General features: G+C 32.6%; 1 protein-coding gene across 1 annotated transcript in view; it reads right to left on the bottom strand.

The window, feature by feature from the left end:
* Nucleotides 1–4,968: 4,968 nt before the first annotated feature.
* LOC148596856 (uncharacterized) overlaps nucleotides 4,969–13,165 on the bottom strand; it is a 44,360-nt gene continuing 36,163 nt past the window's right edge. The window contains exons 8-11 of the mRNA XM_088563585.1: nucleotides 12,746–12,938; nucleotides 12,401–12,496; nucleotides 9,795–9,992; nucleotides 4,969–8,294 (exon numbers count right to left, since the gene is read on the bottom strand). Coding sequence (XP_088419711.1) covers nucleotides 8,242–8,294; nucleotides 9,795–9,992; nucleotides 12,401–12,496; nucleotides 12,746–12,938 — 540 coding nt within the window. The 3' untranslated portion in view covers nucleotides 4,969–8,241. The remainder of the gene's footprint in view (nucleotides 8,295–9,794; nucleotides 9,993–12,400; nucleotides 12,497–12,745; nucleotides 12,939–13,165) is intronic.

Consider the following 13,165-nt stretch of genomic DNA (forward strand, 5'->3'; position numbering starts at 1 on the left):
CCCGACCCTACCAATCCCTGCCTTTTTTAGTGGCAATCAACATTTGTCGACCCTATTATCCTTGTTCATTTCTTTTTTAATTTCAGCATCATTATCATTTCATGTTCATTTTATCGTCCATTTCATGTTCATCTGAATATAGCTGATATATTGCTGCTCGGCCGTTAAACCCCAACAATCAATCAATCAAACAGTAAATTGTGATGAACATACCTAAAAAAATTAAGGTACTGTAAACGTAATAATTTCGCTACTTTCGGGGTGGACAGAAAACGGCGAAAAATAGTACAAGCGAAATTGATTTTAACACTCTATATCGCATAACATTTTCTTGAATCCGCGAAAAATTATACCTGTAAATATACTCACTTGATAGAACTCGCGAAAATTAGCACGCGTAAATATTAATACGTTTATAGAATTTATTAGTAAATTTTTTAAACTTTTGTGAATTTTGTTTTATATAATGTGAGAAGACGTCATTTACGGGACAACACAAAGTAAAAGTCATGCAAGTCGCATGGTAACCGAAATGGCGGTAACATGTATTGCACCTTTTTTCCTTACATTAATTTCTTTTCAAACCTGTCAAAATAGTCTTTTCATCTATCATGCCTTCTCTGTATTGTTATCACGATATTTTTCCGGAAATTTCACAGTATTCTAAAAGAGTAGCATATCACATAATTAATGTTAGTTTGTCATTCGTGTTGACGTGACTTTTTATGAGCGACTCGGCGGGTATTTCTAGAAAAGCAGAGGACACTTACCCTACCGGTGTACCTGGTCCATGCTCCTAGTTTTAGTGGAGTCCGAGTTGCTCATTTACTTTTGTTACTTTGTATGTATGATTTTAGTTACTTTATGTTCTCTGTTGTGTATGTCTGTTTTCCATGTTTGGTCTTTGTCCCTGGAATACATTCTTTTGATTACTGCTATAGCCTTAGTTCCCTTGATTACTCTTCCACTTTCGAGATAAAAATCATACAGATTTTATATGAAATTTGCGCTTCGCCAGAGTTATCGTTCTTGATTTGGTTTGATTCGGTTGATTATAGTAGGACATTGTTGTAGGTTTTCCTCAAAAGTAAAGATCTGGATGCAGGAAGGATTTTCATGTCAAAGTATATCAGTTATTGGCAAACAAAAAAGTCGTTTGTTGATTTTTATCATCTCTACCATAGATAGTTTATGAATTTTATATGGACTGGTACATACGAAGTATTCATTTCTAAGGTCGAGTTCCTATTTGAAAGGTTGCATAATTAGGATGTTAAACTAAGACCTATGACTTATTTCTAAATATGCTTTTTTTGTAGCCAATTTGGTTTATTTTTCATTTTGTTTTGTTTTGTTTTTGTTTTATGTTTTTTTTTCTCAACTTCAAATGTGTATTTGGAATACAGAACAAATCAGAGCAGTAAAAAGTGTCAACGAATATAACGAAATTCTGATTACTCTGAAAATGAAAAAGAGATACGTCAACGTAATTCCTGAAGTGATTATAATATATCGTTTATTCAGGGTTCGACTCTGTTAAACTGTACAAATACACAAACTTGTCACATCAAAGCCCAAATTAAAGATGAAAATAGTCTACAATAAAATTGTATAGGATAATAGAGAATTTATTCGTGAATGACAAGTAAACGTGACTTTGTGATAAGAAAAAAGTTTTATGACAGATGCTGGCATTGTTCGCGTCATAAATAACAGCTACGTGACTATTATAGCATATGACCATCAATATGTCTGTTTTTTAATATTTTTTTTCATGATAACCTCCCAGAATTAGAGACCTATATCAAGTAAGAGTCCGTTATAACAACTCTAACATGCCGCCATTTAGTCTTTTTATCACAATCGAAACCCCTTACACTTGGCAAATATGATACTGTGAAATTTTAAGATAATAGGTTCTATTCTTTAAATAAGTCATAGTTGAATGACAAGGCAGATTCTGCCGTGTTATGGTTCAGTGATAAATGAACATGTGATTTAAAATTATTGTAACGAGGAATGGATGACATCGTAAATGATAGTTCGCCAATTCCACGGTTGACTGTCACAAAATATTAAGTCTTAAATATATATTTGACGATTGCATTAGAATGGATTGATACATCGGAGTCGTATTTGAGGATTTGTCGTTGTCAATATAGATTTGAAGGTAGCAAATATCCCTCAAAGCTCCAAATATGCGTCGACATTATACTTAATTTGCCGCTGTCAATTTCACGACTGACGTCACCAAACTTTCAAATACATTACAGTTACCGCAAAATTCACATGGTAAAGGTGAAGAACTATGTTTGTTTGTTTGTTTTTTGAGGTTTAACGCCCGAGCAGCAATATTTCATCTATATGCAGGCGATGAACATGAAGTGGATGATAAAATAAACATGAAATGATGATGATATGAAAAGTGGGATGGGACACAAGGATAATTGGGTCGATAAATTTTGATTGCCACTGGAAATAGGGAGAGGTGGGTAGGGTCGGGAAATTTTGCCTCCTGTGGCGGAGCGCTACAATTCCGGGAGAATACCACAATAGGGTTCTTTAACGTGCGAGGAACGTGGCATGTTTCCCAACACGGTGCACCACTATGGTTTGCGGTCAGGTTTTCCGTATTATAGCCTGACAACCCCAGCATGTAACACACCAGGGGTACCCCATTCCACCATCTGGGGCAAATAAGCCAGTTGCTCTGTGGACAGAGCGTCCTAGCCCCCGGCAAAGGTTCTGAGCACTATTTAGTCGCCTTTTACGACAAGCTTAGCGCTGCTGCTGGCCTATGGTTTTGACACCCGGACCTGCACCGGGCAATAAACTATGTGTGTTGGAAGTTCAAATTTTGGGGAGCGATACAATACACGCAGCGTTAAATCTCCAACAAAATCGACACTTTGTGATCACAATAATGAATGTTATCAAAGATAACGGTATACATCGTATCAGCAAGTAACAGTCACGTGGTTTTTGTATTTTGTTTAGTTGATTTATGACAACAGATTTGTCTTCTTATCATCGAAAATGACTTTATCAATTAGATACCTATTAAAAGTTAACGTCACTTTTCATTCATCTGATTGAAAGCCAATTAGAGTCTATTACAACCAAAAGAGCTCAAATACGAACATTTCTGTTTATACACTTTCATTTCAAGTCATCTGATTTTATGATTAAAATGACGAAGTATTTTTTATCCTCATGGTTTAGTGATTTTGAAGTTATGATTAAGAATTCACATGAAATTATACAAAGTATGACATTCATTGAAAAAGGGCGATATCTCTTTAATTTGAGAACACTTTGGTTGCTTTGGGATTTTTAAAATAACTTTCTGAGTCATTCATTATGAATTTAGAACAAACTATATACTACTTGACTTCTATACAATACATTGGATCAAAAGGCGTCCACATCATATGATCGGCCTGATTTTTTAGAAGGAAAACCTATTATTATATAGATAGCAGCGTTTTATTGAATGTTCCCAGTGTAATAAATTTCGATAATGTTAATTCAGTAATTTCCGTCTCGGACTTTCTCCCGCCAAAAAATTACAACTTTTATATCAATCCGCCAATCACAACATTTAAAATTCATGTTGAAAATATAGATAAAATATGAAGAAAATCTATATAATAAATATGATAAGCAATGGGTTATCGTGAATAATCAAAATATGATCACTCGTGCCAAGAACAAGTGCCGCACACTCGTTAAATCTTGGCGTTCGTCGGCACTCGTGACCATATTTTGGTTATTCATCCTTTCCAATTAATTATCCTGTTATTAATTCTGTCTTGAAATGTTTCTTATTGGTGTTTACATGTATTGTTCTTTTTTGCTTAAGGTGAAGTTGAATGCATGTATATAATTTCGCATTTGTCACGCACGATTACTCTAATTAAATGTAGACAAAACAACAATAAAAGATTTTTTTTTCATTTTTTCGATTAACGATCAATGCTCAATGATTAGGTCATAGAGTTTATCCCATATTGGACATCCAATTTTTGATTTGGTGATTTTATTCTTTAAATCAGAATGGGGTAAGGTCGATTCTTTTTATATTTGTCTCTTCTATAGGGTTGAACCCGTGTTAATTAAGTTTTTTTTTCGCGTACTACTTACGTCTTAAAGAGTAGTGCTCTATTATAGACATTTTGACCAAAAATGGTTCCATCATAATAAAAGAACAGATATGCCATCCGCTCATCATTAATCCACAACTTTGTATGCAGAGTCTAACCCCAACCCTGAATAACCCAAACCCTGCCTTAACAATACAATTAATCAAATCCCTGTAATCAAGTTCAATGCATGTATGCTGAACCTTGGTTAACCAAACCAATTTAAAAATAAAAAAAAAACACGTTTCACTGTAATAAGGAGGTAGACCTAGGGTAAGGGACATAATTCTTAAAAATCATTGGAACGTTTGTATTCCGCATTTTACATCAATCTTATGTAAGCATCTAATGAACTTGGATTTATTTTATTCTGCTTCAAACGAAAGCTTGAGAGGCTTTGGTGAAATTAAATACAATACAAACATGTGACTGAGTTATGTCCCTTACGCTAATTCTACCTCCTTATGATGGTATATCTTCAACAAAGCATTTGCATAGCCAATGAATTACCTACAAAACTGCTTTCTATGCACTGTTTCAATTACCATTAAGAGGCGTGGTTCGGTTCAATGTCAAAATAACGCAAATGTATATGCAATCTATGATGTAAGTGCCTGATTATGTCACAAATTCATCTAATCATGATGAAACAACAATAACTTTTTGACAACAGATAAATTACATTGAATAATCCTAAACCAGACACTTTTCGAAGTCACTAGATCTTTAATAAGATTGAACCTTGTAACACTGAACGTCTGTTTAAACCGAAGGAGTTTGGTTTGGACAAGTTTTTCATCAACAGTTATTTACAACAAACAAATGATGAAGAATTAAAACTTTATTTAACAATAACGGCTCATTCCATCCTCTCACGCAACATATAAAAATAACAATTTTAGAATATTTACAAATCACAAGTAGTTTTAGATTTATAATAATAATAAAAAGGGGAAAGCGATTGAAATTGCAACAACATAACAAAACAAATATCGTTTTTATGAATGTAAGTGTTATTTGAATAGACCCTTTTGTACTTACTGTAGACTACTCGATGAACATGCAAAGAGCATGCTCAATACATACTTCTGCGAGGAAAATTCTTTTGTTCCACCCAAGCCCTCCCCTGCGGAAGTGTATACTGAGCATGACTCATTAACTTACCACAAACGGGTTTATTGAAACAAATCTGTTTTAAATGTAAGTTTTTTTTAAGGATAATGCAAATGGAAAAAATCAGAAACATGCATGCCAAAACCCCACTGATCTGACAATAAAATATCACTCAAGGGTGCTTTCTCTATTTGAAAAGATCATTTTTGATCTCTGCATCACTGAATTTGCTAGCAATTATTTTTTTATAAAAATTTAGAAAAATAAGGTGCTTGAGAAAGCCTTGAAAGGTACATTTTCAGTGAATTTCAGTGTAATTCTAACTGAATGGTCCAGCATGATATTGAAATTCTATTTTTTTCTATTTTCCTTGATTTTGATGGTCCAAATAGTCAATTTACCCTATCAAAATTATGTTTTTAATACAATATTTCACCTACTGCCTGATTCTTACGGGGAAATTGAAATTAAAATACAACTACATTTGTACACGAGACAGGACTTGGAAAAAAAGCACCGAGGTAACTATAGTACAGTTTTACACAAACATAGTAGATCTATTTAATTTAACATTGTTTCATTGATTTGCCTTACAAAGGCACTAGTTAAGGAGGTAGACCTAGGATTAGGGTCACAACTCATGAAATCAATGATATGTTTGTATCATATTCAATTTCACCAAAGCCTATCAAGCTTTCATTTGACACAGAATGAAATCAATTCAAGTTTATCTCATGCTTACATGACATTAATGTAAAATGCTGAATACAAACAATCCAAGGATTTGCAAGAGTTGTGTCCCTTACCCTAGGTCTATCTCCTTAATTTCTACTTTAAGCATATACATGTATTTTATCGCCCTCGATTACATATGAATTATATATGTTTTTTTTTCTAAAGTGATATTTAACTATTCTTGGCAAAATGATAATATTTGGCAGTTTATAACACAGATACAACAGTCAGACCACCATTGTCCAAATAATATTGTCACACGTAGAAAAAAATTTTGATTCTAAAATGTTTCTAGAAACTATGCTGTTTTTTTTATGAAATTTCGAAAATCGATTAACATGCGAGTCATCAGTCGATGCAGAAGCTAAAACAATATCTCCAGATTTTATTTCTACTAAAACTTGCTGTCCCATTCGAGTTAAAAGAAAAATAAAAACAAAACAAAACAAAAAATGTCAAACTAATCCATATAACGATTTAATCCTTTCATTTTTGTAATCTCTACAAATTTACGTCGTGAAACAACTAATTATTTCGGTCCTTTTAATATATCTGGTCTCTATAACGCGCATTTCAGAAGGGTACTAATATAACGCGCATTTCAGAAGGGTACTAATATAACGCGCATTTTAGAAGGGAACCAATGTATATAAGTCTAATGTCTACTATATTAAAAGAGAAATGACTCGCGTGTTAACATGTCTATGAGCTACATTTTAGCTTGTTTTAATAATTGAAGAAAATGTCTGTACAAGCTACTCTACCCTACACTAAATGACATAGCCTCATACAGAACACACTCTGAACATGTATGACACCAAAAGAACAAAAATAAAGCACAAAATACAAAGTTGTCCAGAAATATCTGGTTTACTATCAAGCTCCAAACAGGTCTGACTTTCGAAATTCACACTAGACGATGCAGCCACCAGTCTAAAAAAAATTCGGGAAAATTGAATGATTTTATGCGACGTTATCCAATTGGCAAACGATGTATACATTTGAATTACGACCGAATATTTCGAAAGGCCTGTCTGCAGCGGCTCGTAAGAGAGAAAATGAACGTCTGCCGCTGCGTGGAGCTTGGTTTACTGTGTGTAGCTAAATACCCGTTATATCGTCATAATGTTTGTCCTTATATACACTTCCGGTAAAAGAGCCTTAGCCGACATACATTAACTGATGCAAAGTGTCATATCGCTCCCATTGCAGGATATTAGTGGAGAACGTTTGTCCGGGTCTGTGTTGCAGCCGTTGTTTTATAATTCACTTACTAACATGCCTGTTACATGGTTACAAGTTTTGTTTCATTTGAAACACTTTTTTACATTAAACAATAACAATAATAAAATCTGTTGACAGAAATCAGAACCGATTCAGCGATTGTTATCTTTTGATATCGATCAAGGCTCTAACGGGCAGCACAAAAAATTCTTATAGTCATAGATTTTAATGAAACATTTTGTTAGAATCAGGCGAAATGGGAACATTCTGAAACGTGCATGTCAAAAACCCACATATCTGAATATAATTTCTCTTCAATGTTGATTTTTTTATTTGAAAAAAAAAACCATAATTTGATCTCTGCTTCTCTGGATTTTTGCAGAAATATGTCAATAGAATGTAAGAAAAATGATGTTTGTTAAACAGAGATGTCAATTTTTAGTACACGTCAAATTATAAATCAATTCACTGAAGTGACATGGAAAAATCTTGTCTTTATTCCGTGAAACTGATGGTACAAATAATTTCGAAATGCTGGGTTTTGCATATCAATTCTCAATCACCGTCTTTTTTTTTTTTTACAAAGATTGACACTTAATTGTAAAAACAAGCGTGAAATGTATAATAATGACCATACTTTGTTTCAGAAAGTAGATTTCTACTACCGCAGTTTGCTTTAATTTTTGAAATGATAATCCGTAGGCCTGTCTTTTTTTTAAATTATGATTGTTTTCCTCTGATATACAAATAATTTACAAAAAAATATATGTAGCACAAATTATGATAATAGCCTATAGCTGTTAACAAATCCTTCAACAGGTACTTAATACTATGTAATCTTTTCTTAAGATCATAAAATCACATATATCTATATCATAAATATATTTAAGATTTAATATTAAATGTTACTCGAAACGCCAGTTAACACTTAATGGACGCAGAACATTGATGATTTCTTTGTAAATTTCGAACATGCTTCTTCATGTAAATTGTTTCAAAACTTCTTGTGTAATGATTTCACAGCAGTTCACATCTTAAGATGTTTAAGATCGTCCTCCGTCTTTCCTTCTGATTCTTCCACTGAAATTAAATATAAAGTAATTTGAGATAAATACTGTAATCTGATTGGTTGAAAAAAAAAATAAGTATTTCAATGGATAAAAACAATATTGACATGCCTCTATTCAGTTAAATTCAGAGATCTTTTTCTCATTTTTAAAGATAAAAATATGTTTTAAAATTAATTGATAAGAATTGGCAATAATAAAAAAAAAATCCATATGCACATGGAAAATTTATGTTTTTTTTTTCAATAGACAAAATTTTTATTATTGCCAATTCATAAACAATACAATAATATGACTTAAGCAAATGATTTCAAAAATCACACGTTGCATGTAGTAGAATCTTCCTAAAGTCAAATGGTCCTGATCCAATCAACAATTTGACTGTGTGCCATTGTTTTATTAACAGGCATAGATTTCAAACTACTATCAGCTTCAGAGTATTTCTTAAGGAGGAAGACCTAGGGCAGGGGACATAACTATTGAAATCAATGATATGTTTGAATCGTATTCAATTCACCAAAGCCTATCAAGCTTTCATTTGAATCAGAATGAAATCAGTCCATGTTTCTTTGATGCTTACATGAGAATGATATAAAATGCTGAATACAAACGTTCCAATGATTTTTAATAGTTGTGTTCCTTACCCTAGGTCAACCTCCTTAAATGAATCAATCAAATGTTACAATATTTTTTTTTCATTTATAAAAGAAATCTTTAAATATTGTGACAATAGTATAGTTTTATTAAATATTTTCTCCGCTCATGTAATAGTAAAAAGTGTTTCAAAGGATTGTGAAATATTTTAAGATCTTTCATCATAAAACAAAATAAGACAATTTTGGCGGGAAAAGATTTCTATAGATTTTGCATAGATTTTGTATTGGTAGGATTATGCAGTTAAAAACACTTTAAAAAATAATAAGGATTTCATAAAATCTTCCTAAATAAAATTTTAAGGTGTGATTGATGAAATTATGAAAAAAATTGGGGTCACAGGATAAAACCAGGGGTGTCCGAAAATCTGACAAAAATGGCTGAACATGACTTGCAAATATCTTTAATAAGCTTTTTCCCTTGTTATGATTGTGATCATTTACAATTTTCTTTTCATATCATTAGCACTGGTACATAAATTGTAATATGGCAAAACCAATCCATTCAAATTCGTGAAATATGTAAACCATTTTTTACAGTATGTTTATATAGGTAAAATGCATAGTGAAACCAACTACAAAAAGCAGAGGACGCTCACCCTACCGGTGCATGGTCCCAGTGTTTTTGGTTATTTTATGTTCTTTGTTGTGTGTTTCTATTTTTCCTGCCTTGTCTTGGTCCCTGGATTATATTTTTCTTATTTCCGCTAGAATCGTCCCTTGATTTATCTTATTCAAGTTTATCTGTATGTTGGTAAACCGAACACCTGGCCAGTTGAATATCCAAAAGTTTTCAAATACGATATCTTTCTTTGAAGTGTGAAATTTTTATTTATACAATAAATATTTATTTATAGTACCTTTGTTGTCAACTTTTTGTACTTCATGTTCCTTTTCAGTTTTGCCGTCATTTTCATTAACTCCGGCTTGTTCACTTCCGTCCTCGATTTTGACTTTGTCATCGCCAGCACTGTTTGTCAGAAGAGCTGAATAGTATGGGACTTCATTGTTCATATCAGACGAGAGACCTTCGACTATTTCACTGGTGAAAATGTCGACTATAACAAAACAATGTGCATTAACCTATATAAAAGCACGCTTTACTTCATGACATAATACACACGTTATGAATATAGATTTTTGATTCTCTGTCAACAAAAAAGCTTTGGTAAATCATGCTCTAAAACACACAAAAGAACTACTCTAAATGTACTAATATTCGCGGTATACTAATTTTCACAAAAAAGTACCCGCAAAAATTGATTTTAAACATTATAAAATTATAATTATTTTTTTAAATCGCGAAAATGCATACCCTGTTCACTTGACAAAATCCGCAAAAAATTGCAAACGCAAAAAATTAATACGTTTACAGTATTTGTTCTAATGTTATTCCACTGCTCGTACCTCTTGATTAATAACGTATTGAAACGAGATTTGCTATATCTTTTGTGGAAAAATGAGGTATAGTTTCATTTAAAGATATTAATAGTATATGTTGTGAAGTGGACCATTTAGTGTAAAATTAGAATATTAAATACATGGACAATAGTCACATTTATAAGGCAAACGGGAACTGAATACAAACAAACGTGTAAAAATATAGAAAATGAGGCAAAAATTTCAGCCTCACGGCCATCGTATAGGGGTATAAGTTGAAGACGTGAAACAGTCGAACCAGACTGTAGAAACACTATCAATTTTAAAGGTCACCTATGTAGACCGGAAAGGTCACCTATGTAGACCGGAAAGGTCACCTATGTAGACCGGAAAGGTCACCTATGTAGACCGGAAATATCGTTTATTTGGTGGTTTTCATACCTATGTAGACCGGAAATATCGTTTATTTGGTGGTTTTCATACCGATGAATCACTATTATTATAGGACTGTCAGAATTTTATATATACTTTTCTTCGTTTTCATTTCAATTACATCATTAAACTCGGAAAAAAAAGGTCATATCATGTTCAAACATAAATGTTAAGGGAAAATGAAATCAGTAAAAGTACAAAAGGGAAAAAATGAATTTCTTTGGTCCAGATATTGTTGGATGAGTGTCAACAATTTACTGTCATCGTAAGAATCGTACACAGAAGAATTCTTTTTTTTAATTTATGTAAAATTGAATACAGAAAACAAATAATAATTTTTAATCTTATTTTCATCATTACAGTTTAGGAACGAAAATTATCTAGTATATACATATAGTAAAATTTGTTTAAATGTACATGTAACGGTAATGTTGATGGTATTTCTCTAAGATATACCAAGAACATGAAATCAAAATTAAACGTATATAGAAATAAAAGTAAATGAGCAACTCAGACTCCACTAAAAATCAGGGGCAAGGCGTATGTATACCCGTAGGGAAGAAGTCCTCTGCTTTTCTAATAACACCCGTGTAATCGACTTATGACAATAATAACTTAAGGAGGTAGACCTAGGGTTAAGGACATAACTCTTTAAATCAGTGATATATTTGTATCAAATTCAAATTCAAAAGCCTTTCAAGCCTTCCCTTAAAAAAGAATGAAATAGGTCAAAGTTATTTTGATGCTTACATTAGATGGTTGTAAAATGGTTAAACAAACGTTCCAGTAATTTTAAGAGTTGTGTAATTTACCTCCTTAATATGAAATCGAAGCTAAACTGTTTCGCCAAATATTCCATCAATTAACAACATTAACAAACGCATACAGGAAATAATATTTAAATTAAGGAGGAAGATCTAGGGTAAGGGACAGAACTCTATGAAATGTTTGTATCTTACTTAATTGCTCTAAAGCCTATCAAATTTTTATTTAAACAGAATGAAATTACTCTGATGCTTACATGAGATTGATGTAGAATGTTGAATACCAACGTTTCTTTTCTTTCATCTGTGGCAACATCCCTTCAGCAGCACCCGCGATTGGAGTGTTCATATCACAACTCATACGTTATGCCCGAGCTTGCAAAGACTACGCAGACTTTTAGTATCGCGCTAGAATTCTAACAAATAGGCTTCTGGAGCAGGGTTATGTTGTTACAAGATTGAAGTAATCACTACAAAATTTGTAATAATGAACTCGTGGATCGTTACGGTGTATCCATCTGTGCTATGAAAACTGATTTGTTCAACGTGTCATAGTTTTTCTTTCCTCTTTCGTCAACACCGGACTTGACTTTTTATGAGCAGCTCGGTGGGAGTTTCTAGAAATGCAAAGGACGCTTACCCTACCGGTGCACCTGGTCCATGCTCCCAGTTTTTAGTGGAGAGCGAGTTGCTCATTTGCTTTTGTTACTTTGTGTGTATGAATTTAGTTACTTTACGTTCTTTGTTATGTATGTCTGTTTTCCATGTCTGGTCTTTGTCCCTGGATTACATTCTTTTGAATACCGCAATAACCTTGGTTCTCTTGATTACTCTTCCGATGATTTTGGACCCTATGTATACCTCCTTAAATTAATGTTTTATATATGTACCTAAAATTTCTCTCATTTGTCCTAGATCGTCTGGGTTTTCATCTTGTGACACGCTGTCCCAAATCTCACTAAGCATGGTTTCAGCATCTCTATCACCTTATAATGAATACGTTTGATATCATAATTGAAAAATTATTACAAAACAACATCAATTGCATTATCTTCCGAATGCTAGCCTTCTGGCATGTGCAAAATGATTTTCATATATAAAAGAAACAAACGCAAAAACATCCAAAGAGACATGGTCAGTTTTAAAGAATATCACCTGTCGAAAGCCAGATTATCATTTGAAATTTTAATTGTCATTAAAAGTTTACACAGAATAAAATTATATTTAAAAATTACCAGTTAAGACTGTTCTTGTCAGCCATTCATCCATCAATGTGTTGACAAGGTCACTTAAACCATTGCTTTCATCAATTTCTGGAATAACATTCTGTGTTTCAGCACCGCCGTATGGAAGAAGTTCATTGTAATAGCTATATCCGGGCATGACGTCACCTGGCATCATATTGTCATTTGGCTCATATACCGGAAGCTACACAAATGCAATCAATTTTAAGTTGTGATTCGTATATATTTTTATAATATAAATACAAAATAACTATATGCAGAAGTTATTTCGTACAAATTCTTACAATTTTACATTTACCATAAATAAATAAATAGGCATTTATATGTTAAACGCTATAAACACGTGATCAGCACGTATAAATCAAAAATATGTTGTAAGAGTCGAAAAATAATAAAATATTATATAATTTG

The sequence above is a fragment of the Perna viridis genome, chromosome 15, assembly GCF_037379345.1.
Source record: "Perna viridis isolate PV_CMFRI_1.1 ecotype Kerala chromosome 15, ASM3737934v1, whole genome shotgun sequence".
Taxonomy (NCBI): Eukaryota; Metazoa; Mollusca; class Bivalvia; order Mytilida; family Mytilidae; genus Perna; species Perna viridis.